A 27,640-nucleotide genomic window follows, 5' to 3' on the forward strand; every position below is an offset into this window, starting at 1 on the left:
AGCTCTTTCAGTTTTAATGCACAAACTCCACCTTTCCACCCACACCCAGGGGTAAACAGGAGCTGGTGGTGGGGCCTTGGCCCACATGCAAATACACGTCAGACATGAAGCTGTACCCCAAATCACTCCTCCTTTCTGACAATGGAGGCTTTGTCGGCGACGGGTCTGGCTTGCGGTGCCCGGCTCCCACTTCCCTGGGGTGACTCCTCCGGGGAGGAGCTTCAGTCCCTCCTGCGGACACATCTGGGTCTGCTCTCTGGTTCTCCAAATACGCCAGCCCCATCTGAACCCTAGCTTGGGCTCCGTCTGGGACCTACTCTTTCTGTTCAAGTCTCCCACTAGATCAGGATGCTTGCGTAAAAGGGGGGTTTTATATGCTCTTAAATCTCTGAAAGGTGGCATCGGCCTGGCATGTAAGAGGTACTAGATTTATTTACTTATTTTTATTTTAGAGAGAGCACATGTGAGCAGGGGAGAGGGCCAGAGGGAGAGAGGAAGAGAGAGAGAGAGAAAGAGAGAGAGAGAGAATCTTTGGCAGGCTCCATGCTCAGCTCGGAGCTCAGCACAAGGTATGATCCCACGACCCTGGGATCATGACCTGAGCTGAAATCAAGAAGTGGTCGCTCAACGAACTGAGCCACCCAAGTGCCCCAGAGATACTCAATATATTTTTATTGAAAGACCACCCTATACCCTAGACCAGCAGTCACTCAACTTTACATATTGTTTAAAACACAGATTTCTGGGGCCTCATCCCCAGAGGCCTGATTCATCAGATCTGAGGTGAGGGTCCAGGAACCTGTATTTTAATAAGATTCCAGGCAGATGCAGAGGGTCCTTGAGTCTCTCTTTCCCTCTACCGCAGGCAGGCTTGAACCAGGGACACTACTAGCCCTTCAGCTCCTTGGAGAATTAAGCACCCTTTTCCCTTCTAGTTGCACCAAGTCCAAAGCCAGGATCACAGCTTGGTAAGCAGAGTAATTTCAGCCCCTTCATCCCCTCTGCCAAGCATTCTTGCACTATGCACAACATATACAACAGTTTCAGCAACCTCGTGCCTGAAGCCTGTTCCTGCTGAAAAACAGTACAACTGGGAAATTCATCTTGGAGTCACCTAATATCTCAATGAACTCTAGGAAAATTCTGGAGTTGAATTGTGGTGGTCACTTGCTCCTAGAGATCAGGTAAGCCCATGGCTCCAGTCTCCAGGTCTGTTTAGGAGAGGGTCTGGAGAATATGAGCACAAAAGATCTAACACAGACATTGTGGGGTGCCTGGGTGGCTCAGTCAGTTGGGTGTCTGGCTTCGGCTCAGGTCATGATCTCACGGTTCGTGGGTTCAAGCCCCATGTCGGACTCTGTGCTGACTAGCTAGCTCAGAGTCTGGAGCCTGTCTTCAGATTCTGTGTCTCCCTCTCTCTCTGACCCTCCCCTGCTCATTCTCTCTCTCTCTCAAAAGTAAATAAAACATTAAAAGAAATTTAACACAGAGGTGGTAACCTTTGCTGCATGTTGGAATTGCTTTGGGAGCTTTGAAAGATTCCGATGTCTGGGTCTCACCTCCAGAACCTACTTGAGTGGGGTTGCTGCCAGGAATCAGAGGTTTATAAAGCTCCCCAGGTGATTCTAAGGTACAGGATCTCTGGCCTAATAGAGCCCTCATCCTAATCAGAGAGATGCATTGGCTGCTATGTATCTTCCTAAGAATTGGAGAACTAGGAATGGGCTCACCCTTCTGACCAGAGAGTGCAGCTGGCTGTCTTATTTTGGGTGGTCCAGCTCTATGCAAGTTCTTCAGGCTTTTTTCCTCAAGAAGATAATGAGTTCTCTATGTCCGCTTCTTGGCTTTTCCACCCATGACCTAACCCCTTGCAATTTCTGAACACTCTCCCAGCCCTCCTCTCACTTCCCTCCCCCCACATCAAATGCATCTATTGTTAATGGTTCATACACCCCAACACTTCGACCATCTAATCCTCCACAAGGCATACGTGGCAGGCAAAACGTAAATACTCTCTCCAAAGTAGGTGCCAACACAATTTGATAATATGCCGCAAAGAAAATAATGTCATAACAGCCAGGTGTTATTTTTAAACGGTGGGATCCAAACGTGAGATGTTGTTGCTTTTGTGGGGGGAACCTCAAACTTAGGGGCGTGGAGAGACAGTAGCTGACAGCCTTTTGGAAGCCCCTACTGTTTAACCCACTTGCGGCAACGGTTGGACTTCCGCTAACAATGCAGGTGATGCTACTCTCACGAGAGGATGAGAAGAAATAAAAATGAAGCCCATTCTCCTATTAGAAAATGAGCTCCTAGAGGCACCTGATTGGTGCAGTCAGCTGAGCATCTGACTCTTGATTTTGGTTCATGTTGTGATCCCAGAGTCATGAGATCGAGCCCCACATCAGGCTCTGCACTGACAACATGGAGCCTGTTTGGGATTCTCTCTCTCTCCCCATCCCCCACTCATACATGCGCTCTCTCTCTCTCTCTCAAAATACAAAAAATTAAAAAAATAGAATATGAGCTCCTAGAAATAGGGACCATATTCTACTCCTTTTTGAATTCTACTTCATTCTTACCACATAATTTGTACTTTTGTCATGCAACAAATATCACTGAGTTGTGAAATTTTTCAAATTCAAAGTCAGCACTATCTTATTGAGTCGTTACTACATCTTGGATCCTGAACTAAGTCATTTCATATGTTATCTCATTCAGCCTTAATAAATCCTCAGGTATTAGTGAGGATACAGACTAAGCTACTGTAACAAAAATATCTCAAAATACAGGGTTAAACAAAGTATGTATTTCCTTCTTTTTTTTTTTTTTCAATTGATGGTCCTGATTATGGTTCACTTAACAAGTCCAAGGCCTGTTTGTTTGTTCTGTGATCTTTGACATATGCTGGTTATGGCCTCCTGCCCTTTTATGCCCTCGTCCTCTATGGCTGCTTCAGCTAATAGGTGGAGGGAAAAGGCCAGGGAAGCACATCTGCATTTTTAGAAACACAACCCAGAAGTAGGACAAAACATCACATCTTATTGGCCAGACTTTAGTTGCAGGTATATAACGATATACAAAGCATGCTGGGAAATGTAGGCTCTAATTCGGTGGCTCTGTACCCATCTACAACTGGGGATTCAGTTTATTAAGCAAGGGAGAATGTATAATAATGGACAAGCCTCATAAACCATTTCATGCCTGTGGATGAGTATCTTAGTTCTGATTGAAGCTAGAAACAGACTGTAGAAGATGCTGATTTCCTGCCCAGAGAGGTCCTCTGTTTTGTTGGGGTATTCAGAATTCACTTGGCTCTATAAGGCTACCTCAACTTATAAGAGTTTGGCGTATTAACCAAAAAAAAAAAAATACCAATTACTTAATTAACATTGGAGTTAGATATATATCAGCAGCTTGAATGTTTGTGTTCCCCATTCAGGCTAAGATTTTCCTGGTCTGGAGGTACCTGGAAAGCCACATCACAGTGTATACGAGTAGATACTGAGGACCTAATCTGGACTAGGCACTGTGCTAGATGTTTTCCACAATCTAGACCCAATTCAATGAGGTAAGGATCATTCGGACCATTTTTCAGGTTTGAAAACTGAAGAGCAGAGAGGTTGTATAGCTAAGATGCGGCAGGGCTCTATTTGATACCCCAGTGAGGGCATTTTCCACCGCACTCTATTGCTTATGTGGGTACTGCTTTACTGGTAAGCTTCAAGACATCCTCGATAACGTTTATACTGGTTGTGCCTGTTTGTACAGGTTGCCGCTGTGGCATTTATTGTAGTAGACAGTTCTATTACTGAAAGACATCTTTTCCAGGCTCCCTCCATCTCCCGGTATTCATGGATCATGTCTTAGTCATTTTACAAAATGAAGGCTGGCACAGGGCCTAGTGTTTGTTCCACGCTTCAACAATGAGTAAATAAACCATCCTCCTCCCCCTACAGTTAAAACTAGACCCTCTGCTGAACCCCCACCCCCATATTACCAATTTTTACCATCAGTACTTAGCCCACTCCCAATTTCTCCAAATTAATATCTCATTCTAAGTCCTTGGTTTGCAACTCTAGTGCTAGGGACACTCAAGAAGTATTTCCGATTGATTCCCAAACAACAATCTTTCATATGCTGGAAGGATGTCCCGGGATTGAATTTTTGATTCAACCTAATCTCAGTCCATCCTGATGACTCATTGACGTATTTCCTTTTGTTTCATCTTTGGAAGCTGTGGGGGAAAAACCGTTTCCCATTTTGAGTTTGTTATAAAAATGAGCCTCAGACTCTTGAATGCTGACAAAAACTGAGGACTGATGGATGTGGGGGGGAGGGGGGGATGGGCATGGAGGAGGGCACTTTGGGGATGAGCACTGAGTGTTATGTGGAAACTAATTTGACAATAAACTATTTGTAAAAAAAAAAAAAAAAAATAAGCCCTCAGGATTCCAGGGGAAGGGAAGGATACAAACACTAGGGTGAGGTCATGATTTTGCTGAAGGAGACTTTGTTAATCATCTCGGTGCTGATGTTAACTCCCTGCAGTGATGCTCAACACAAGTGTGGGTGGGGCTGGCCTCCTCTCCTGCCCACAGCTCTGTGAAAGGAAGGAGCTGGAAATGAGAGGAGCCCCTTAGAAGTTCCTTCACCAGTGGCCAAATGTTGGGTATGTGGTTACGACAGGTCAAAGCAAATCAACAAACATTTCTAGATGCAGGGCTATCTGCTAGACAGAATGGGGGCTGTAATGGAGTGGAGAAGTCCTCTTCTCGTTAATAAATTTACTCATAAAATCATTTGCTTAAGCATTAATAAATACGAGTGAGCTTCATTAGGACTCAGTATCTCACTTCACCTGAAGAATGACTGAGTTGGACTCCTCCCATGAAGCACTATCCCTAAGGCAGATGGGGTTTCTGTCCTTCCCTCCCCCAGGCATCATGCTAAGCCAGCTACTACAAATGGGAACATTATGTGAAGTTGCTTTAAAAGTCCTATGCAAGTTTTGCATTCAATTCATGATATATTCCAAGGTGTGTGTGTGTGTGTACATGTGTGCATGTGCGTGCATGCGTATGGTGTATGGTTCTTCTCTCAGTGGAGCCCTGGCGGAAAGGTTTGTACACTTGGGGCTACCCATTCCCTAGAAGGAGATGCTCAAGGCTGGAGGATGTCTGACATTCTTTCTGGATTCAGAATTCTTTCCTGAGGAGTCAGAAATAAATAATATCAGAGACAGCATGGGCAGATATATTTGAACCTAAGGGCGTATCGATCCCACTTATTTTTTTTCTCAACTCCAACCAAATAAAATACTTCTGCAGACCAGAGTAACCCACCAACTGCCCGTTGTTAAAATCACAGGAGCCTAGGAGTATGGTTTTAGAACATTCCTCGGGGGAGTCTTAGGCTCAAGCCATTGGAAGCTCTGAGATACGTATGTGTGGATTCATCATAATCTGTAGAACCTGGTCCAAACATGAGCCATTATTGTGGGTAAGGATAAAAATCCTTGCTGTGTCCACCACACAGAGGGTTTAAATGAAATAATGTGTATTACTTTGTGCAAATCAGGAACTAAGGTTATAAAAACAGGTGGTGTGGAGAGGGCTGCAAATCTCCTCCTAATCCTCATGAGACTGGACCAGGTACACAGAGGTTCTATAAGCTTTACAGGTTTGACAGGAGGCGCTGCTCGCTTGGAACAGATCCTCTCCACCCGCCTCTTCCTCTCCATAACTCAGACATGGGCTCTGAGCCATCCTGGTACAAGACGCCAAAGGTCTCTCCCTTCCTTCACTTACTCATTTCATTCTATAGTCCCTTCAATCAAAAGAGAGATCTAACAAAGAAAGGGATGCAGCTTCTAGTCAAACCTTAAAAAGAGGGGCATTCCTTCCCGAATCCCCGGGTCTCTCCTGGCCCCAGCCCAGACACCAAGGGCCCCCTGCGTGGTGTTTCTTTATTAGGAGAGTACCTTCCAAAAGATTCCATTTCTTGAGCCTCTCCGATCTGCTTCCCTTCATCAAAACGAATTGGTCCAGGGGTCAGTTCTTTTGGAGCCCTAGTTTGGCAAGTTAATATAATAAATTATGTTTAAGGAGGTAAATTAAGAGCTTCATGAAAGCACATTCAGAGTTTATTTATGTCAATGCCTCTGTCCCTAGTTTCTGGGTCACATTTGCAGGGTTGCTATGGAACTCATTTACAGCTGAATCTGAACAGGGCTTTCGAACATACTGGCATTCAATAGCTCCCTTTATTCGTCCAACAGTATTTGAGTGCTTGCTATATGCAGGGTATGTTCTAAGAAGCACTACAGGGCAGTGGCTTTCAAACTTCAGTGCACTTTGGCGTGACTTGGAAGGCTTGTTACAACACGAAGTTCAGAATCGCAGATTCTGAGTCGGGAGACCTGCTGGGGCCCGAGAACGGGCGTTTTCTAACAAGTTTCCAGGGAAGGCTGGTGCTGCGGGTCTGGGGACCACACTTTGAGAACCACTGGTATAGGGCACGGCAGGAACCAAGCGTCTGGCCTCACCGGGCTCGCAGTCCAGGGTGGTTGTAGCCAGGAGACGAATGGTGGAGATGTCGGTCATCTTGGCAGGGCCGTGGCGGAGACCCCGGGAGACACAGAAGGCACTTGAGGTGCTGTCCGTGCCTGCCGCCCCCAGGGTCCTCCACACGCTGACAAGTCAGAGGTGCGGCGCCGTCCCCTGGCCCCTCTCCGGTGCCCCGACGACGGCGGGCGCTCCCTGGAGGAGCCGGGGTCCGGCGCATCTTTCCCGGACCCGNCGGGCCACCCTCGCCATCTCCTCCCCCGGACCCTCACCCAGGACCCTCCAAAAAGCCTAGGCCAGCCCGGTCTCCATCACCCCCACCACCACCTTCCGCCCTCCTCCGAGAGTGGCCCACCTCCCCAGGAGGGCGCCCCCCTCCACCCCCGCCCAGCCCTCACTGCCATCCTCGCCTTGTCTGCTTATCAGTCCGGAAGGGTGGGGGCAGGCCAGGCCCAGCTGACACTTGCTGCTGGGGGATTCGAGGAGTGATTCCACGGTGTAGAGAGCTCTCCTGCTCGGATTTGGAATCGGCTCAAAGCTGCTGCTTGCCTCCTAGAGGGCCGGGGATTCCCATCTTCAGGCGGCCTCCCCCCCACCTGACTGCTATGCTTGCATCATCATCTTGCTGCCTGGCTGTTGGATTCCCGAGCCATGGGTAGTCTGGAGCTGTTATGGCTGTTATAGGCCACCTGCCTAACGGTGCCTATGGGCCCTGAGCTCTGTCAACAGCCGGAGACCTTGGACTTTGGTCCACTAACGCCCACGCCTTTCAGGTCTGTGTGGTTTGTTCNTCCGTAGATATCAGAGTAGAGCAGTGATAGAACTTGCAAATTCTGGGAAATGCCAACAGGCACTTCATAAGTGCCTCTTTTCTTCCGGCTCCCTGTGCCCGTGTCAGCCCTCAGCGGTCTGCGAGATCCTTCTCCGGCAGGCATAGATCTACTTCGTTGGCAGAATACTCAACTGAAGGGCATGAGGCTACTGGGTCCGGAGCCATTCGGCGTCACCGGCTGACCCTTCTCCAGAGGAAGGGGTCTGGATTTAGGCACCCAGAGATTCAGGGCAGTTCAGTGGAGACAGAGGTATCGGAGGAGGAGAGTCCAGCCCAACAGTTTAGGGCAGGAATGCTGAGGAACAGCACATGCTACATATCAGCACCCTGTCTACTGTCTACTGTAAAGCTTGACTCATTCACTCGTTCGCTTATCTCTGTGCTGACTGAGAGTATACAAATAATGACTCCGTAGTCACTGACATCTCAGTCCTGCGGGGAAGGCAGTCACCTAGTCAAATAATTTCAGAAGTTATATAAAATAGCTCAGAGTGGCTGACCCTTCTGATTTGATCTGCCTGTGACGGTGGCAAAGAGTTATCCCCTGTCCTGGGGGCTCAGTTTTGAGATGGCATCATTAGCAGGGATTAAAGCCTTACTTGTTTCTTGGGCCTGGAAAGATCTTTCTGTGGAAATCAAGGAGACCGTGATCCTCATTTGGGTGGGCTTCTTACCCCCACTGCCACCCCCCCACTCTCCCTCCAGAGCCGCCCTTCGCTCCCAGCTCCAGGGACTTGGGGATTCTCGCGGAGTCAGTTTGAAGTGTGTCTTGCTGCCCACTAGCAGAGAGTTGACCCTAGAAAGCCCTTGGGGGCCAACAGAGCCCAGCAGGCAGATGTCCAGAGCAGGAGAATATAGCCAAGAACAGTCCATGCTCCCCCCTGTTTGGGCTAGCCTGACACAGCATTCCGCACCCCAACCCAGTGTGGATCCTTCTTGGCTGCCAGAGCCAGCAGGAGAAAGCCCAGGTTCCTAAAGCTGCTCCTAGAGACTTAGCACCCACCTTGACCACCACCCTCGGCCCATTGTTTCTTTCCCTGCCTGTCTTAGCAATTCATGTTCCCACCACACTAAGCCATCCCGGTCCCTGAACATAGGGTGCAGTTTCGTGTCTACATACCTTTGCACTCCCTCCTCTGGGGCTCTGATTGATGGATGGATGGATGGATCTCTAGTCAGCCTTAAAACCTCACTGCTTCATCCCCACTACCTCTAACCCCCACCGCCCCCCCTACCCCCAAAGCTGTTGGTTTCCTGCTGTTCGTGTGTCTATAGTACTCTGCACACTTTATCCCTAGCGCTTACCTCAGTTGTAACTGCATAATTCTGTCTTCCCCGCAAGATTATGAGCATCCTGAATTCAGGGCCCTGTTCACATCGGATCCTCAACACCCGGCAGGTAGTGAGTGCTTCTGAATGTTTGTCAAATGAACGCACATCTCTATCATTGCATCCCACCATCGGGTTGAAATATTTGTGTGTTTTTCTTCCACTCAACAGGGAGATCCTTAAAGGTAGTGACCTTGCCTTAAGTCCTCTCTATACCTCCAGTACTCAGCCCAATCCTTGGTTTTTCCCTGGGGTATAAGCAGTAAGTGGAAATAAGAAAAATGTTCTGTGGTCTTCTCTCCCCATCTTGCTCACTAAAAAGGCATCTATTTGTTGAAAAGACATATGTATGGATTTCTCAGAGCCATTTGAAAATATGTTATACACAAGACTTACTATACCCCAAGCACTTTATTTTGGAGCTCTTAATGATGGCATAGCATCCATAATACTATTATTACAGTGAAGAGAATTAACAGTGATCCTTTAGTATAATCCTTAAAAGGTTCCAATAACCAAGCTCCTTATTTGGGTTTCCTCCCAATCATCCCACATTGTGTTTTACAGATGCTCCTTTCTGCCCTCCAACCAGAATCCAGTCCAGGCCTGTTAGGTCTCTTTAGAATCTTCTCATCTAGAACATTCACATTTTGTTTTAATGCATTGCTATTTTGAAATAAGAGGCCAGATGTCTCACTGAACAGTTCCCAGTTTGAATTGGTCTGATTATGGTGTCATCATCTACGTTAACGTGCTCCTTTTACCCCGTGTTTCCTGTAAACTGGAAATTAGGCTAAGGGCTCAGCTCGATTTGGGTTAAACCTTTTGGCAGGAGCACCTCATAGACAATGCCACGGACTTTTTGTTACGTTCACCTCAGGCGCCTGGCACCCAAGTGATGCTCCGATTTGACCACTTGGCTAAGGCGATCTCCCCATTGTGAAGCTGTGTCTCTTCTCTTGCAAGGAACAAGTGACACGGGGGCTTCCTGCGAATATGCTTTCACCAGTGCCCTTCACCTAGTGTTGATCATCCGCTGATGATCCGTGCCTGAGTCAGTGCCTCGAGAATTACCAATTGGTGATTTTCTAATTTTATGATCCTTTGTAACTTTATTAACCAGCGCTTTTCTGTATAAGAGAGCCTTGCCTCATCATCTGGGATTGAACGAGAGTCCCTTGTTACGAGACAACGTAAATGCTTAATGACCAGTTTTCAAAGAGAGGAGCAGCTTGTAATCGTCATGTCAAATAATTTACATTAGAACCCTCCTTCAGAGGCTCTCCTCGACTCATGGATTTTCATTCACTCACCTCTTAAAAATTAGCTGCAAATCGTTATTTTTGATGTGCAAAATGTTCTTGATTAAGTAGGGGATCGCCTTCAGGTTAGCTTCAGGGTAGCCTGTTGGAACACATCCTTTTGCTTTTGAGCACTTCCTTGCTCTCTGATGCTAGATATTCTAGGCTGACTTGGTACTTTTCCTCTTCCAGTCATGGGATCCAGCCATTTCCACAGGAATCCTTGTGGCTCGTATTTTTCACATACTAACAGCAAGGTATTTAGAAACCAAGCCCTGGAATTAAGAGTGCTAATTTCTACCGGGTCAAACACTGGTTTTAGACCCTTTCAGTAGAGCTAGGAAATCCATTTTTAAAAATAAGTTTATGTTGATAATTCCCATGCATATTCAACATAATAGGGATTTTGCTTTACTTTTCTTACACCAACAATCTTGATTTCTTGTTTGCTTTGTCTTGCAATGTGTAAAAATGATTTGAAATCACCATCCTAAATATTAGCATGAATAATAAAAATCTTAGAAGCATCCCTTCATGTAACAAAGAGAAACAACTAGGTTCCTTTCTCTCCATAATGCTTCTGGGACATTGCACAAGCTATCTTTTCTCTGTTCTGGATGATGGTAATGAAAGGCTCCATTTATTAATGCCAGTTATGTGCCAGATCTGGAACGAAGTACAATGTAAACATCTACTTCATACCACAAACCATTATTTAGACCACAGAGACGTCCACTGGCTGCACCCCTGTCGCGGGCCCTAGGAATGATGCCGGGAGAGCATGGCAGAAGACAGTGTTAGAGAAGAAGGTCATGATGTCGCCAATAAGTATGTAAGAATCCATGGGCCACCCAGATATAGTGTGGGGCCTCTGCTTGGGGCTTCCAAGATGTAATTGCTCCCATACTGCCTACTGCCTTTTCCAAACTTGGACACATCCCCGTATATGTTTCCAACTTGTCTCTATGAAAAACCTTTCTTTATTGAATCTGTCCTTGTCATTTTATATTGCATGATCCATTTTGTTTAGCTTTTGAACCTTTTCAGCCTCGTTATCTTTTGCTAAGGGCAAGTCAAAAGGCACTATAGACAGATTGCCCTGGATCCTAGTGTTTTTTGTAAATGATTCCTGCTCCTTTTTGTTCAATAGCTTCCTTCTTCTTGTCCACCATTGTCTTGGTCTTGGTGGTCAAAGCATCATTCTAGACTAGACCGTCTGCAAGGGCAGATGATGACCCCAAGAAATCTTTTCTGTACTGAAAGCCATAGTGAGGAGCTTACTACTCTGCCATTTTACTTTGGATATTTTTATTCATAAGGTGTCATTTGATTAACCACTTAATATCTCCAGATTATCTTGAGGTTTTATGAGAAGGGCAGCACTGGAGATTTAGGTTGTACTTATTTCCCTAGATCATTCACAAATATGATTACGATTTCAACACTGATGTGTGGAGCCGCATCAACTGTTTTGAAATGTATCTCCTCATTGCTACCCTTTATTTTAACTTCTAGTAGGCTTACAGCTATAAAAAAACAACAACAAACAAACAAACACCCCTCAATATTCTTAATTTTCAATAATTTATTTAAAAAGAAACAATAATGGAAACATAAAACTTTTTTCAAAGTCCTCTTGAAAGGCCACTAGTGACTTATTCACCAATAATAGTGAGTACTTTTCATTCATAATGTTTCAAGTATGAAACGTTCATACTTCCTGTCTCAAAGAATCCTGCAGATTTGTCCTTACAGAAACTATTCACTCTACATTGGCAATACTTTGTAAATTCCTACTGTGCGCAAGGCTCTAGTTGGTGACACCAACCTAGGAATTTTATTGGAATGCAAGAAACCAATAAGAATCCTACCCTCCAGTATCTTAGGGTTCAGGGCACTAATAAGATATGCATGTGGTAGCTCTGATACAAGTACAGGCAAGGGTTAGGAGAAGTTGAAATGATCTCCTTCCTGAGAGAGTTGCTTTGAGATGGAGCTTCAGGTATGGTAGGGATTTGGACCCGAGAGATCAAGGCAAGAGGTTTAAGGAGATGGAACGGTATGCACAAAGGGATAGAGTCCAGAAACCTGGTGACACTTACAGGGACCTGGTAATCTTTTACTTGCTTTTATTTCAGAACAAAGGATCTGAAAGAAATTGGACAAAAATACATTTGGAAGCTGCTTACAGCCAGATTCTAAATGAATCTGAATAAAGGGCTAAGGACTTTGGATTTTATTTAATAGAATGGAAAACATTAGTATTAGTATTAGAGGAGAGCAGGGACATGGCTATTCTTCAGAGCATGTAATAAGGCACAGAATGGAAGAGGCTTAACCCAAAATATTAGAGCAGAGTAGGGGTGGGGGGAGGTGGCAGGAGGTGGGAAGACAGAAAACCCTAGAAAGGTTCTGGTTAGGAAATATGGGAAGGACCCAGGGATTAAAGAGGATACTGATATCTGAGAGGCAGTTTAAATTCTCCCTTTAGAACAATTGCCTCACCTCTCTGCCTGACCATAAAAAGTAGCAACCAACGTAACCGTTAACTTTCAAGGAGGCAAAGAAGAAACAAGATTCTTTTCTAAACGAATTGAATGAATTAGCCCGTGATCTGGGGTTGCTAAGGTAGAGCTCGTACCTGCAGAGTAACCCCTCCTCCATATAAAGCCCCTATTTAATAATTTAATAATTCCCTGCCTCTGCACCCTAAGGCGAAGCCTGCCAGTTGGCATGTGCCACCCATCTATATAGAACCATCTAGGAAGAAAATCAATCCGAGTATACAGCTGCAGAGGGAACCTATAGGGACGTACCAAGAAAAAGCAACCAGACCTTTCTTCATTCTTCAAAATGAATAGCCGTGGAGCATAACTCCCCACTTCCCAAGTGTGGATGGCGCGCAGTGACTCTCTTCCAAAGCACACAGCATGGGAAGAAGGGGGGAAGTAGTAACTTCACAGAGGAGACACCAGATAACACTACTTCAGCCAGGGTCAACATCCACAATGAGCAGGTATGTTGATATCATGTGATGAGAATGAAATTTACCTCTGTGGTTCTCTTCCCTAAAAGCCATACCCACCATCTAATCATAAGAAAATATATCAGATAAATCCCCAAATGAAGGACATTCTACAGTATATCTGACCAGTACTTCTTAACACAGTTGAGGTATCAAAAACAAGGAAAGCCTGAGAAACTGTCTCAGCCATGAGGAGCCTGGGAGACACAGTGACTACGTGTAATCTAGTACCCTGGAGGGGATCCTGAAGGAGAAAAAGGCCATTAGGTAAAAACTAAGGAAATCTGAATAAGGTATGGACTTTACTTAATAATAATGTATTTATTTTAGTTCATTAAATACTTCTTACTAACACAAGATATTAATAATAGGAGAAGCCTGATGTGGGATATAGGGGAATCTCTATACTCTTCTCACCCTTTTTCTGTAAATCTGAAATTATTTTAAAAGAAGTTTATTTAAAAAATTTTTTAATAAAGACAAGGTGAATTGATTACCAGTCACATGAAGAAAACCAATTACATGAAATTAAATGAAAAACTGATCCCAGAAGATATAGAGATGATGCTGTTGGAAACAGAGACTTTTAAAAATGTAGACTCTTGTGAGTACCCCCAGAGGGAATTTAAGATACTGCACTCACAAAACAATAAAAAGATGCTTTTAAAAAGGAACAGTCTGAAAACATAAAAGAGTTCTTGGAGAATACGTAATTCCTGAAATTAAACAATTCATCAAGAATGATCAGAAGATAAAGTAAGGAAATCTCTTTCGATGTAAATCAAAGACAAAGACGGTCAATATGAAAAAGAGGATAAAAGTCATAGAGGATTGGGGTGCCTGGGTGGCTCAGTTGGTTAAGTGTCTGACTTCAGCTCAGGTCATGATCTCAGTCCGTGACGTTGAGCTCCGCATTGGGCTCTACGCTGACAGCTCAGAGCCTGGAGCCTGCTTCGGATTCTGTGTCTCCCATTCTCTCTGCCCCTCCCCCACTCACACTCTGTCTTTCACCCTCAAAAATGAATAAATGTTAAAAAAAAAGTAATTAAAAATAAGAGTCCTAGAGGATCATTCTAGGTGGTCAACTAATAGCACTTTAAGTTATAAATGTAATCTTGGCAAATGCCGTCACCCTGCACAGATCAATGTTTGTATAATCATAAAAGTAAACACAACTGACTAACTTTCTACTTTTAGTATCTATAGACAAAACATGGAATGTTCGTTACAGGGTAGAACGTAAATATGGACCATGACAAAATAACCTAAGGGCACATCTGAGAGAATTGGGAAGGTTGGAAACAGAAGGAGTGAGAAAGAAGAAGGTAGGATAATAACACGCATATCATATGGAGTGAGGAAGCATGAAGTATCATTTAATGTTGATGGAATAAGAAACAGAATTTTAAGTGCATTGTTTTAAAACACAATTAGAAGGCTAATAAAAAAAATAAAAATTTTTAAATTGGAAAACGAGGCTTTGGGAGACGAGTGACCCCAAATATCCTCACCTTGTATCATAGGAGATGAACAGAGAAAGTCGAAAAATGGCAAGTGAGAAGTAGAATGAGCATATTTTATAGAACTATGAGGCAACTCTCCTAAGAACTAAATAGTTGACTAGAGCTTGCCTTTAGGAAGGAGAGAGGANTTGTAAGTTATGCACAATGTTGTTTCATCTTTTGCTCTATGTTTTTTTATTTTACTGTAATTTTCAAGATTCATTTTTGATGAGCTATTAATAGTATCCATGGGAGAAGCAATGAGGACAGTTGGAATGGAAAAGAGAACAGATGGGAGACACTGCAGAATAAAATCAACACTTGATAATTGGCTCAATGTGCGGGCAAAAGAGAGGGATGAAAGATGCATCTTGGGTTTTGAGCCTAACTGCAGAGACGAGTGAATAGAGACAGTAGTTAATGGGGCACTTTGGGAGGGAAGATATATGGTTTTTAAGGGCAGTTGTAATGGACAGAAAGTTACCAACATTCATATTTAAGAGACATAAACGTCTTTAACATTCATAAAGGATATGGGTCATTTTTCATTCAAAGGCTGTTGCACGAACCAGGACACAAGGCAGCTTGCTCCCAGATGTGCAAAAAGGCCTTGCCGCACTTCCAGAATCCCCTTTGGAGATATGCAGTTGCCACTGACAGCACCCATGTAGAGAGGAGTCCTTAGGGTGCAAGAACCTCACAGAAGGGTTTCTGTCACCTCCCAGGGACTGCAAACCTGTTCTGGGATCTCTGGCCACCTGTCTACCTGCTCACTGGCAGCAAATAACCGATGCAGAGTCAACCCCTCCCCCCGCCCCCCCGCCGTGTGTGGATGATTTATCAACAGATTGTATGAAAGGAAGATGAGCTTCGCAGATGGAATGTCCCTTGCCAGGTCTAGGCTTCAATAATACCCAAGGTGCAGAAGGTGGTAGTTCAATTCTGGACATATTAGATCTGAAGTATTAACAGCCTGTCCAAGTGGAAGCATCAGGCAAGCGGTTAGGAATTGAGGATAGAGGCTCAGGCATGAGAGAAGGACGGAGGGGTGGGAAGAGGCAGATTTGAATTGGATGTGCAAACCTAGAGGTTGCCAGGGGATAAAGAGTCAAGGATAGATCCTTGGAGAAATGGGAGCAGAAAGCACAATTAAATGGGGAGGAGAATCAGAAAAGAACAAATCACAGGAGCCCGAGGGGAGGAGTACGGAGAAGAAAGTGTCAACAGTGTCCCATCCTGCACCAGGGCTAAGAGGACCAAGGTGGAGAGAAGGTACCTGGATGTGGCAGATGCTTTGGTAGATGCCCAGACATAGAGAACAAGCTGGTGGGGAGGGAGAGCATGCACCAGGAGGTCTGGGCAAGTCTGCATGGACGGACTTCTCTTTCTCAACCAAGTTTGACATAGAATCATCTGCAGGCAATAAAAGCTTCCCATGACAGACCTTGGGAAGAACGGGAGGCTCTGGAATGGGCACAGGAGACACTGAGAAATTACATCCCCGTCCTGCCATTATGTTTCATTTGTTATGAGATTACTTTTTTTAAAAAAAAATATTTATTTATATTTGAGAGACAGAGAGACAAAGTGTGAGCGGGGAAGGGGCAGAGAGAGAGGGAGACACAGAATCCGAAGCAGGCTCCAGGCTCTGAGCTGTCGGCACAGGGCCCGACATGGGGCTCGAGCTCATGAAATCACAAACTGTGAGATCGTGACCCCAACTGAAGTCGGATGCTTAACCAACTGAGCCGCCCAGACGCCCCATGAGATTGTTTATAATAGCATCAACTACTTTAGTTGGGGAGTGGGACTTGCTAGTGTGTGGGTCCCCCTGATGGTCTGGTCATCTCTGATACACTGGTGATTTGTAGTAAGTTAGACCATTTCGCTAACACCAGAGTCCACTCGGAACTCTTCACTGGTCATTATCATACACCTCACCCCCAACTCCTTTGTTTTCTCCTCCTGGTCAGCGGGGCTCAGACTTTCCCATGCGTTTCTAGTTATTGTATCTGGTGCATTCATCTTATCTATTTTAACTACTATTTAGGGTGTGAACTTTCTTTAGTAGATTGAAAATCCATCGTCCATGTTGCCTCTCCTTTTTCATTCCATTGACTGCTCTACTGACACACCTCCTTTAGCATGTTTCAAGGACCACTTTCTCCATACAGTATTACTAGCGTACTCTTTGGCTGTAACTAATAGAAAACCCAGCTAACAAGTGAATTATACAAATGGATATTATCTTTCTCATGTGATCCGAAATCTGCAGGTAGATAGGGAAGAGGAACTGGTTCAGTAGCTCAATAATATCAGAGCCAATAATGTCAACAAGTCAGGCTAAGCTAATTCTTTTGACCTTTTTCTTTTTTTTTAAATTTATTTATTTATTTTGAGAGAGAGAGAGAGAGAGGGAGAGGGAGCATCTGTGCATGCGTGTGCACACTCCTGAGTTGGGGAGGGGCCGCGGGGTGTGGGGAGTAGAGAGAGAGAATCCTGAGCAGGTTCTGCACTGTCAGCACAGAGCCCAATGTGCAGCTTGAACCTATGAACCACAAAATCGTGGCTTGCCAAAACCAAGAATCTGACGACTAATGGACTGAGCCACCCAGATGTCCCATTTTGGCTTCTTTCTTTTGGTAGTAAAATAGCTGTCACTGCTCCAACCGTCACATCCACTCTCAAAACAGTTAAAAAAGGGAAGAGGCAGGGCCAAAAGATTTTCACTTGTGTGTTACTGGCCATACCATGACAGAGGGCTACTATCTGCAACAGGTGCTGAGAAAGTACGTGTTTAGGTGTTTTGTTTTGTTTTGTATTTTTATAGCTTCCATAATAAAGGAAGGTAAGCAAGAGTTTGCTATTAGATGTTGGGTGAGTCTGACTATTATCTACCACAGCTATCTTCTAGAAACTTCTAAAACATTCAGCTTGTCTAATTTTTCAGTTGCCTTTGACCTGTTTTATCTCATAGGCTGCCTTAATATATTTCTCTAAATATATTTCTTTTACAAGATTTTTTTAAAAAAACATACTTTTAGGGGCGCCTGGGTGGCTCAATTGGTTAAGTGTCCAACTCTTGATTTTGGCTCACGTCACGATCTCATGAACCATGAGGAACCGTGAGATCGAATCCTGTATCAGGCTCACGCTGACAGCACGGAGCCTGCCTGGGATTCTCTCTTTCTCCTCTCTCTCTCTCTCTCCCCCTCTCCTCACTCACACTCTCTCTCTATCCCTTAAAATAAATAAAACAGAACAAAACATACTTTTAAAGTTAGTCTCTTGGACTATTTTTTTAAAAAATCTTCAGTACATGTTTGCCATAGGACATAGACATGGCACGTCAAAAACCATTTCCAGGGTGTCTACAGGCAAATAACTAAACTCTTTATCATAAAATCAACCGATGCAAACTGTTAGGCTAATTACAATTTCTAAATTTGAAAAATTGGGAGCCAGGTTTATTTAGTATTATCTCTCCTGCCAGAATATTCCATTTTTATTCTCATCTTAACTCTTCACAGTGGCTTTTGGTGAGGGTGGGGCAGGGGAGGGAGTTAAGAGTGAAAATTTTACTGGAGCTGAAGGACATATGTGTACGTGCCTTTTCCAGCTTTAAACTATCACAGTAATAGTTTACTTTTATTTTCTGAGCCCCTCTTTCCCTTTTAGGTATTGGTTGATTATTTTATTTAAGAGCTTAATCCCGATCCAAGGGAAATGTTAACTGTGTGCTTCTTTATAAAGGAAGCTTATTATGCATATAGATGTGCTTACTTGTTTGTGCTGAAGCCCTTTAAATATTTTTTAAGTTGTGGTAAAATACACATAAGAGAAAATTTATCATCTTTGGGCGCCTGGGCGGTTCAGTCGGTTAAATGTCCGACTCTTGATTTCGGCTCAGGTCGTGATCTCACGGTTCCTGAGTTCAAGCCCCATGGTGGGCTCTGCACTGACAGTGAGGAGCCTGTTTGTGAGTCCCTCTCCTCTGCCTCCTCCCCCCTCACAAAAATAAATAAATACACATACAAAAGAAGAACAAAAACCTCCAAAACTTACCATCTTAGCCATTATTCAGTGCACAATCCTGTGGCATTAAGGACATTCACATTGTTGTGCACCCATCACCACTTTCCATCTCTAGAACCTTTTGTCTTTTCCACCAGAAACTGCATGCCCATTAACCATTAGCTCCCCATTTCCCCTGCCCAGTCCTTGGTAACCACCATTCCACTTTCTGTCTCTATGAATTTGACAACTCTAGATCCTGCATGTGACTGGTGTCATGCAGTATTTGGCTTTTGAGGACAGGCTCATTTCACCTCGCGTCAGGTCTTCAAGGTCCAACCATGTGATGGCAGATATCAGAATTTCCTTTTCAGTGCTGAGTAACATTCCCTTGGATGCACGGGTATACCACGCTTTGCCGATCCATTCATCCATCAGTGGTCTGCCTTTTGCCTATTGTGGATACACCACCGTGAACTTTCTGAGCCCTTTGGGGATCCAGGCAGGTCCCCCCAGTGGAGTAGAAGCACACTGAGTGCTTTTGGTGGACTCGGTCGGTGTCTGCATCCATCCCAGGAGATGCCCTGCCTACTCAGAACATGTTAATGGAGACCCTGGGCCTGATGGTCATGTTACTAGAAATCAAGTTGCCCCATAGGAAAGTGGTCATTTTTTTTTTCTGGAAGTAATTTCTAACCCATCCTTTTTATTGAATAAGCTATGTATGATATTGGATGATATCCTTTTATTGAATAAGATATGTATGATATTGGAGAACACATAATTTAACACAGTAATTAAACTTACAAAAAAGAACCCGCCATCAAGAGCTTCTCATTAATGGTGTCACCTCTAGGACAGATCATCACCAAGTCCCTATGCATTTATGGTTTTGAAGGGTTTACAATCCCTTGGTGGAAGATTCACCAGCCTAAAGCAGCTTTGCTCGGAATTTCTTGGGCTTGCTCGCATATCCTAACGTTCTCAGGGAGGGGGGGATGTCTGTCCAGCTGGAGCTACCAGTGGGTGTGGGTTTCACTTTGAAAGGTCCTGGTGAATGGGATCATTTCCAGATTCCATGGCGGGGCCCCAATGAAACATGGAAAGGATATGTGTGCTGGCTTTGGACACAGAAAATCAGAAGTTTCAGTCCTGGATCCGAGGTGCAAATGAACGTACCTATCACCTCCCCGGTTCTCCAGAGGCGCCAGGCACTCCTGTGAGCATTTCCATGTATTGGTCAATTTACTTACTGTTCTCAAGAGTCCTCTCGGGAGAGTGACTGTTGTGGTTCCCAAGGCACAGATAACAGAACTGAGGTGTGGCGGTGGGATTCCTTGCCTGAGCTGGCTCAGTTCATAAATGGTGGTGTCAGGATTCGAACTCACAGGTCTAACTCTGGGATTGGGACTCACTGTTAGCTGCTACATTACCTTCTAGAAATCAGGATGGCGGGGGGGGGGCGGAGTGGGGAGGGTAGAATAAGAAGGGACTGTGACGAGTGTCCTGTCGGTGGCACCCAGCACAGGCATGTTAGCGGGGGGTGCTGTTATTCTAGTGACCCGTGGCCCATGTCAAAAACAAAAGCTTGATTGCTTAGCTGGTGGGACACAATTTAGCCAGGAGATCACCACCTCTGAGGAGTGCAGTTCAAGTGGGACCCAGTGGAGTTTCCTAGAGCTGGACCACAAGCTGGGTGGCTTAGAACCACAGAACGCATTGCCTCACGTTCTGGAGGCCGGATATAGGAAATCCAAGTGTCCGCAGGGCACACTCCCTTCAAGGGCCCAGCGATGGATCTGTTCCAGCCACTCCCCTGGCTTCTGGTGGTTTGCTGGCCGCCCTGGCCGCCCTGGACTTCTGCTGCATCACCCCGATCTCCACCTTCATCCTCACGCCGCACTCTCCTCATCTGTGTGCACCCAGATTTCCCCTTTTGATAAGACACAGGTCGTAGTGGATTGAGGGCCACCCTGCTCTAGGGTGACCTCGTCTTTGGCTGATTACATCTACAAGGCCCCGTTTCCAAGTAAGAGCACACTCTGACATAGCAGGCTTTGGGACTTCACCATATGAAATTTGGGGGGGGGGGACAGCAATTCAGCCTGTAACCTCCGCTCCCCTCCCCGTGTCTCTCTCTGGTCTCAGTGGCACCACAAGTGGGGGCGAGAATGAGCGTGAGGATGGGGAGCAGGAGTGGAAACCCCCAGACCAGGAGTTAATCAGGAAGCTGGTGGATCAGATCGAATTCTACTTTTCTGATGAAAACCTGGAGAAGGACGCCTTCCTGCTAAAGCACGTACGGAGGAACAAGCTGGGGTACGTGAGTGTCAAGCTACTCACGTCCTTCAAAAAGGTGAGGTTCATTCTCATGTGCTGCCTCGGGGGTTTCCGGGGTGTTTGGAAGTTTCAGTTCTAAATGTTGTTTACCCCCTTGACACCTGGTGACTAGTGAATTATTCCCCCTGAGATAGAGAACAATGATCAAGAATAGGGATTTAGGATGTTACTAGGAATATTACCAGGGCGCCAGGGTGGCGCAGTCAGTTAAGCGTCTGACTTCTGCTCAGGTCATGATCTCACGGTTCGTGGGTTCGAGCCCCACATTGGGCTCTGTGCTAATAGCTCAGAGCGTGGAGCCTGTTTCAGATTCTGTCTCCTCCTTCTCTATGCCCCTCCCCTGCTCACCCTCTGACTCTGTCTCCCTCTCAAAAATAAATAAACATTACAGAAGCATATCTTCTCGGGGCAGCTGGGTGGCTCAGTCTGTTGAGCATCTAACTTCGCCCAGGTCATGATCTTGGGGTTCATGAGATTCAGCCCCGAATTGGGCTCTGCGCTGACAACTGTGGGGCCTGCTTTGGATTCTCTGTCTCCCTGCCAATCTGCCCCTCCCTGGCTTGCGATCTCTCAAAAATAAATAAACATTAAAAAAAAAAAAAGAATGTCTTCCCACAGTATTAAAAGGGGCCCGGGTGTTGGGACAAATGTCAGCTGGTGACAATTGTGAAATAATAGTGCTTGCTCTTAGTAAAGTTCAAGCACTCTTGCCAGGCAAGTGGGTGACCAGAAGGGTGCTGTGCCAGGACACGGGGACTCAGTGGCCTTGAGAGACACCTCCTGGGCCTAGAATTACGTGAAACGCAAGTTTTCACTTGCCCAGTTGGATGACCCAGAAGAAGGAGCACCCAGAACCCAGCGAGACGAGCCTTCAAGACTCCATCAATCTCGTAAGACCAAGATCCTCATCTGTACGGTGCAGATGTGGGGTATCTGACACTTGCTGCCCTCTGGGCTGCAGAACGCACGTCCCTCCTGTGCACAGACCCAGCAACTGGACGGTGCGTGCACGCCCCACTTTGAGAAGTGTGGATGGACTAGCTGGAGCAAGCACCAAGCGTCTTCCGTGGGGGGAGCGTATTTACCAGAATGGAAAAGCACCGTGTGGCCTGTTGCATAACGGGATGTGTAACCACTGGGTCTCAGCCAAGCTGCCTGTGCACTTGGGCAGAGAGCCCCGGAGCAGAGCTTTCTCCTCAGAGTGGCTCTCTGCCTCGCCTGCTGGCAGGGTCTGCCCTCTCTTGTTTTCCGGCCTTCAGTCACTCATCAGACCTACCCTTGCTGCACCCGAGGGCTGCTGCGTTAGGCACGGGAGAGGTGCCGTGAATGTGTCTTTGCCCTTGCAAAGTCCAGCTGAGGCGAGAGGTCACTGAAGGATCGGAATACGACCAAAGGCAGTAAAAGAACAAAGTATTGTTCATCAGAGCGAGCAACCCTGCCTGGATAATTGAGACGCCTTCCCAGAAGTGGTGACAGTGAAATAGGATCTCGGAGGGGTGCCTGGGTGGCTCGGTCGGTTGGGCACCCAACTTCGTCTCACGATTTGTGGGTTCGAGCCCCCGTGTCGGGCTCTGTGCTGACAGCTCAGAGCCTGGAGCCTGCTTCAGATTCCACGTCTCCCCCTCTCGCTGCCCCTCCCCCGTTTACACTCTTTCTGAAAAATAAAGCAACATAAAAAAAAAAAAAGAAAGAAAGAAATAGGACCTTGGAGGATGACTAGGAGTTTTCGGGGTACAGGAGAAGGAAGGGGCACTTCACATTGTAATGGAAAAATCTCTTCCTCCTGTGTGTCTCCTTTGCTCTCACACCACTTGTACACTCTGAGACCAGATGCATATGTGGGGCGAGGGCACTCCCCTGCCAAGCAGCTCTGTATCCACTGGGAGATAGCATCAGATCATACAGGTTAAGGGTTAGGCGACTGCCCCTACTTCCGGAGCCAGTGGCCAGCCACCCAGGTCACCCACAGCTTCTGTCCAACTTGGCTACAAATCAGAGATTCTCCTAACCTCCTCCCCCTTGGATTTGATCATTTGCTAGAATAGCTCGAGAATTCAGGAAAACACTTACTTATCCAGTTGAATACAGGATACAATAACAGAGACAAACAGCCAGACAAAGAAATACACAGAACAAGACCCCGAAAGCAGGAGCTTCTGTCCCAGAGGAATTGCGGCGCATCACCCTCTCAGTAAACGGATGTATTCACCATCCTGGAAGTCCTCTGAACCCCAAGGTATTGGGGGTTTTATGGAGGCTGCTTCACGTGGGCATGATCAACTATTAACTCCATTTCCTGTCCCCCTCCCTTCTCAGAAAATTTCAAGCTTCTAACCATGGTTTGGTCTTTCTGGTGAGCAGCCCTCAGCCAGGAGCCACCCAGGAGCCCACCCAAAATCGCCACATTAGAACAAAAGGTACTCCTGGTGTTCTTATGAGCTGAGAATGTGCGGGGCTTCAGCAGCTCCGTGCCCAGAACAGACAAGAGAGCAATGTATGTATATGAATGGGGACAAAGAATGATGTATGTATATTATAGAGAGGGACCATTTCATCATTCCCCGGGCAGGCCCAAGTTGGGTTTGATTCCAAGCTGAAACAGTCCACGTCAGTTTCAGGAGCTGCCGCATCGGGGTAGGAAAGATCTTTTAGAAGCTTGTACGTCTCAAATGCATCAGTGCAGAAACACACCTTCAGAGAAGTATTTGAACGTTAAGATCTCCGAGTCCTTTCAGAATGATAAATCACAACACCACACATGTCCGGAGAGCAAGGAAGCGTTCGCGGGGGACCCCAAAACGAAGCAGCCAGTGCACATTCCTTCATTCCTCCCCAGGGACCGGAAGAGGCAGCCTGCTTTTCTTTTCTTTCCTTTTGAAGCTGTCACTCTAGGTCTATTCGGGAGGGCTCTTCTTTGTTGAAAACTGGCTGCAGAGTAGACACAGACTCCCCAGCACCTTCAAATTGAGAACAAAGGCCCTTTTCATTCTGTTCTTAATGTTTATTTTTAAAGAGAGAGAGAGACAGAATGCAAGCAGGGGAGGGGCAGAGAGATAGGGAGACACAGAATCCAAAGCAGGTTCCAGGCTCCGAGCTGTCAGCACAGAGCCCGACGCGGGGCTTGAACCCACCAACCGGGAGATCATGACCTGAGCCGAAGTCGGACACTTAACCGACTGAGCCACCCAGGTGCCCCAAAGGCCTTTTTCATTCTGAAGGCTTTCCTGTTAATCATAATAGAAAATGCATCTGACTAACAGGGGAATACGGTTTCTGAAAATGTTATAAGGCTCCTCTAGCAATTGCAAAAAGATGGTGTCTCCCTCGATGGTATGTGGTCTCCCATCAGCCTCGCTAGCCCTCGGAGCAGGGCAGGACCGGCCTTCCCTTGAGCACGTCTTGCTCAGGCTTCAGGTCTAGGCAGCAGCTCCTCTTCCTCTCCTGAGTGCTCCCTTCCCGACTGGTTTTGGAGAAGCTGCCCCCTCGGAGAGCTCCCACCTCACTTCCTCACAACCTGGCAGTGACCTTCCATCATCACCTTCACCCCTTCTGGAGCCCAGATTGACTCCATTCACCTGAAGTCCAGGTTTGCCAGGACCTCTGCCCACCTTCTGTCCTTGGTGTGTGTCATGGACCTCAGCCCACTGATTCTGTGTGTAGGTGACTTGGGGTTCCCACTCCCCTAAGCCCACATCCGGGCCGTGTCCCCCAGAGGCCACAGGCTGGAGTGGACAGCGCCGTCTCTGAGGGAGCCTGCCTGAGCTAAGAGCTCTGCGAGATTCCCCCCACGCTGCCCTGTTAGCGACCCTCCCTCTTCGAGTTCTGGGAAGTTCCTGTTTGGTCTCAGGGTTCCTCTGCAGGGTGACCGCACTGGCCTGGCCTGCGAGGACCCAGGGTGATCTTGCCATTCCTGGCTCGGTTACCCACCCCACCCACTCCGCTGTTCCTGTGGGATGCAATGACTCATTCTCCCTGGCATTCCCTCCAGCGGAAGTGGGCCTCTTGAAAATTACCGTTTTACAGCATAAAAATATAGCCTTCATATACTGCATGCTGATACGCACAATTTCCACTCAGGGAGGAGGGAGGGAGGGACTATTTCATCATTCTCTTTGAGGCCCTAGTTGGGTTTTATTCCAAGCTGAAACAGTCCACATTGCTTTCAGGAGATATTCCAGTGAAGTATGAAAGCTCTGTTGGAACTTTCTGGGTATCAAAGGCATAGATGGAGAAAACACAACTTCAGAGAAGCATTTGAATGTTTAAAATCTCCGAACCCTGTCCAAACGATAGCATGTGGTATTTAAAAATGACAGCACATGATATTTACTGAGTACTCGCTACGAGCTAGACACTGTTCTGAGTGTTGCATATGCATATGCAGAATGTGAGTCTGGATGTAGGTATGTAACCTATCGATTCATTCATTTCCTCCTCACGTCAGCTCTATGAGGTGGGCACTATAAATGTGTCCATTTTCCAGATGGGAGAGTAGAGGCACTGAGAGGCGGGAAAGTGTCAGGCCTTCCTGCCAGCCGGAGGTGGGCTTTGGATTTGGATTTGTGTGTCTAACAGCCTAACTCCGGGGCCTCCAGGTTTCACCTCTAACCCTGCGTGGACTAGACTATCTCCATCACCACTGAAAGTTACGTTGGACAGAAGTGCTGCCTAGCTGACAGTGTAGAAAGCTCTCTAGATTTTTGAGTGGCTGCCCACGGCCGGTATGATGCTGGCGACCAGTGTTACGGTGGGGGGAGGAAGGAAGCAGGGGAGGGAGATTGTAGAAGACACAAGATGGGCCAAGACAGTAGGCTCCATTCCAGCTGTGCTTTGTCTTCTCCAGGTGAAACACCTGACCCGGGACTGGAGAACCACGGCACACGCCTTGAAGTACTCGATGACCCTCGAGTTGAACGAGGACCACCGCAAGGTGAGGAGGACCACCCCGGTCCCGCTCTTCCCCAACGAGAACCTCCCAAGCAAGATGCTTCTGGTCTACGATCTCTACCTGTCCCCCAAGCTGTGGGCCCCGGCCACGCCCCCGAAGAACGGAAGGGTGCAGGAGAAGGTGATGGAGCACCTGCTCAAGCTCTTCGGGACCTTCGGCGGCATCTCGTCCGTGCGGATCCTCAAGCCGGGGCGGGAGCTGCCCCCCGACATCCGGAGGGTCAGCAGCCGGTACAGCCAGGTGGGGACCCAGGAGTGCGCCATCGTGGAGTTCGAGGAGGTGGAGGCGGCCATCAGAGCGCAGGAGTTCATGGTGGCGGAATCCCAGGGCAGGGAGAACATGAAAGCCGTCCTGATTGGGATGAAGCCACCTAAGAAGAAGCCTCCCAAAGACAGGAACCAGGAGGAGGAGCCCGCGGCCGGCAGCCACCCGAGCAAGTCCCTGAACAAGAGAGTCGAGGAGCTCCAATACATGGGCGACGAGTCCTCCGCCAACAGCTCCTCCGACCCCGAGAGCACCCCCACGTCCCCCATGGCCGGCCGGCGGCACGCGGTCACCCACAAGCTCAGCCCCGCTGGCCACCAGAATCTCTTTCTGAGCCCCAACGCCTCCCCATGCTCAAGTCCCTGGAGCAGCCCCTTGGCTCAACGCAAAGGCGTTTCCAGAAAATCCCCTCTGGCCGAGGAAGGGAGGCTGAACTGCAGCACCAGCCCCGAGGTCTTTCGCAAGTGCGCGGATTATTCCTCTGACAGCAGTGTCACCCCCTCCGGCAGCCCCTGGGTTCGGAGGCGCCGCCAGGCCGAGATGGGGACGCAGGAGAAGAGCCCCGGGGCGAGCCCCCTGCTGTCCCGGAAGATGCAGACTGCCGATGGGTTACCGGTGGGGGTGCTGAGGTTGCCCAGAGGCCCCGACAACACCCGGGGATTCCACGGTGGGCACGAGCGGGGCAGGGCCTATGTGTAAATACCTTCTATTTTTAATACCCGGCTCCATCAAAATACCTGGCATGCTATAGAATGCAGTTAAGTCCCCTCAGAAAGGTTTTGTATACATGTAGACCTCTTAATTTATATATTTGTAATGTATATAAGTTGTCTGGTTACGCCTTGGGTTTAAGAACATCTTCTAGTTCCTAACAAGCAGCATGACATTTATTTTGACGATGCCCGATGCGTACGAATGTTACGCGGCTGTGAGACAGAGCCTCCCCAGGGAGGGTCGGCAGGGGGTCTCTTCCTCAGGACAGAGGTCCTTCCTGTGGTGACTGAGCTGTCCTCGGCTGGCCACGGAGGGCTTCCTGAGACCCCCCAGGAGCTCTGCTGTGTAATGGCAACTCGTTAAGCCGGCCGCATGGTGTCTTACAGGACCGAGTGTCTATTTCCTGTCAAGTGAATAAATAATAAAACACCCGACTGGGAGTCCTGCCTCTGAAGTCACAGATTGAGTCTGACGGAAGTCTGTGCCCATCTGTCGAGGCTGCGGGGAGTGTGTCAGGAGCCCCCGAAGAGCTCAACAAGGATGCACTTCTTGGATGAGCCCGGGCAGCCCTGGGGCTCCCCTTGGGGCTCCAGCAGCCTGAGAGGTCGGTGGAGTCTGTGCAGATATTAGAGAACCCTGGCTCTTGTCACAGCGAAGCATACCCGGGCGGAGGCAGCTTAGTAAAGACCGAGCTCTCTGGTACGGTCGCCGGGCTGGCTCCTTGTCCTTGGTTAGTGTCCACTGTCACTGGCAGCTTCGGATGTAGCAGAAGGAGCAGAGGCCTGGACACTCATCATGTGCTCTT

The 27,640-nt window shown here is 47.2% G+C and overlaps 2 protein-coding genes across 3 annotated transcripts; one reads left to right on the plus strand and one right to left on the minus strand.

The window, feature by feature from the left end:
- Positions 1–5,045: 5,045 nt before the first annotated feature.
- Positions 5,046–6,787, minus strand: LOC144218634 (uncharacterized). The gene is made up of 3 exons (XM_077748575.1): positions 6,548–6,787; positions 5,984–6,070; positions 5,046–5,211 (listed from the first exon to the last, which is right to left on the minus strand). The coding sequence occupies exons 1-3, from the start codon at positions 6,784–6,786 to the stop codon at positions 5,199–5,201; spliced, it is 339 nt and encodes a 112-aa protein (XP_077604701.1). The 5' UTR covers position 6,787; the 3' UTR covers positions 5,046–5,198.
- Positions 6,788–7,240: 453 nt separating this feature from the next.
- On the plus strand, positions 7,241–27,269 carry LARP6 (La ribonucleoprotein 6, translational regulator). Of its 2 annotated transcripts, none has more exons than XM_077746227.1 (3): positions 7,241–7,339; positions 20,718–20,925; positions 25,753–27,269. In XM_077746227.1, exons 1-3 carry the CDS (start codon positions 7,272–7,274, stop codon positions 26,818–26,820), a joined length of 1,344 nt encoding a protein of 447 aa, XP_077602353.1. In that variant the 5' UTR covers positions 7,241–7,271; the 3' UTR covers positions 26,821–27,269. The 2 variants fall into 2 exon arrangements, with proteins under 2 accessions (XP_077602353.1, XP_077602348.1); XM_077746222.1 differs by lacking the exon at positions 7,241–7,339 and adding an exon at positions 19,488–19,788.
- The last annotated feature ends 371 nt before the right edge of the window (positions 27,270–27,640 follow it).

This window comes from Crocuta crocuta, unplaced genomic scaffold (assembly GCF_008692635.1).
Source record: "Crocuta crocuta isolate KB4526 unplaced genomic scaffold, BGI_CrCroc_1.0 scaffold130, whole genome shotgun sequence".
In the NCBI taxonomy this organism is placed as follows: domain Eukaryota; kingdom Metazoa; phylum Chordata; class Mammalia; order Carnivora; family Hyaenidae; genus Crocuta; species Crocuta crocuta.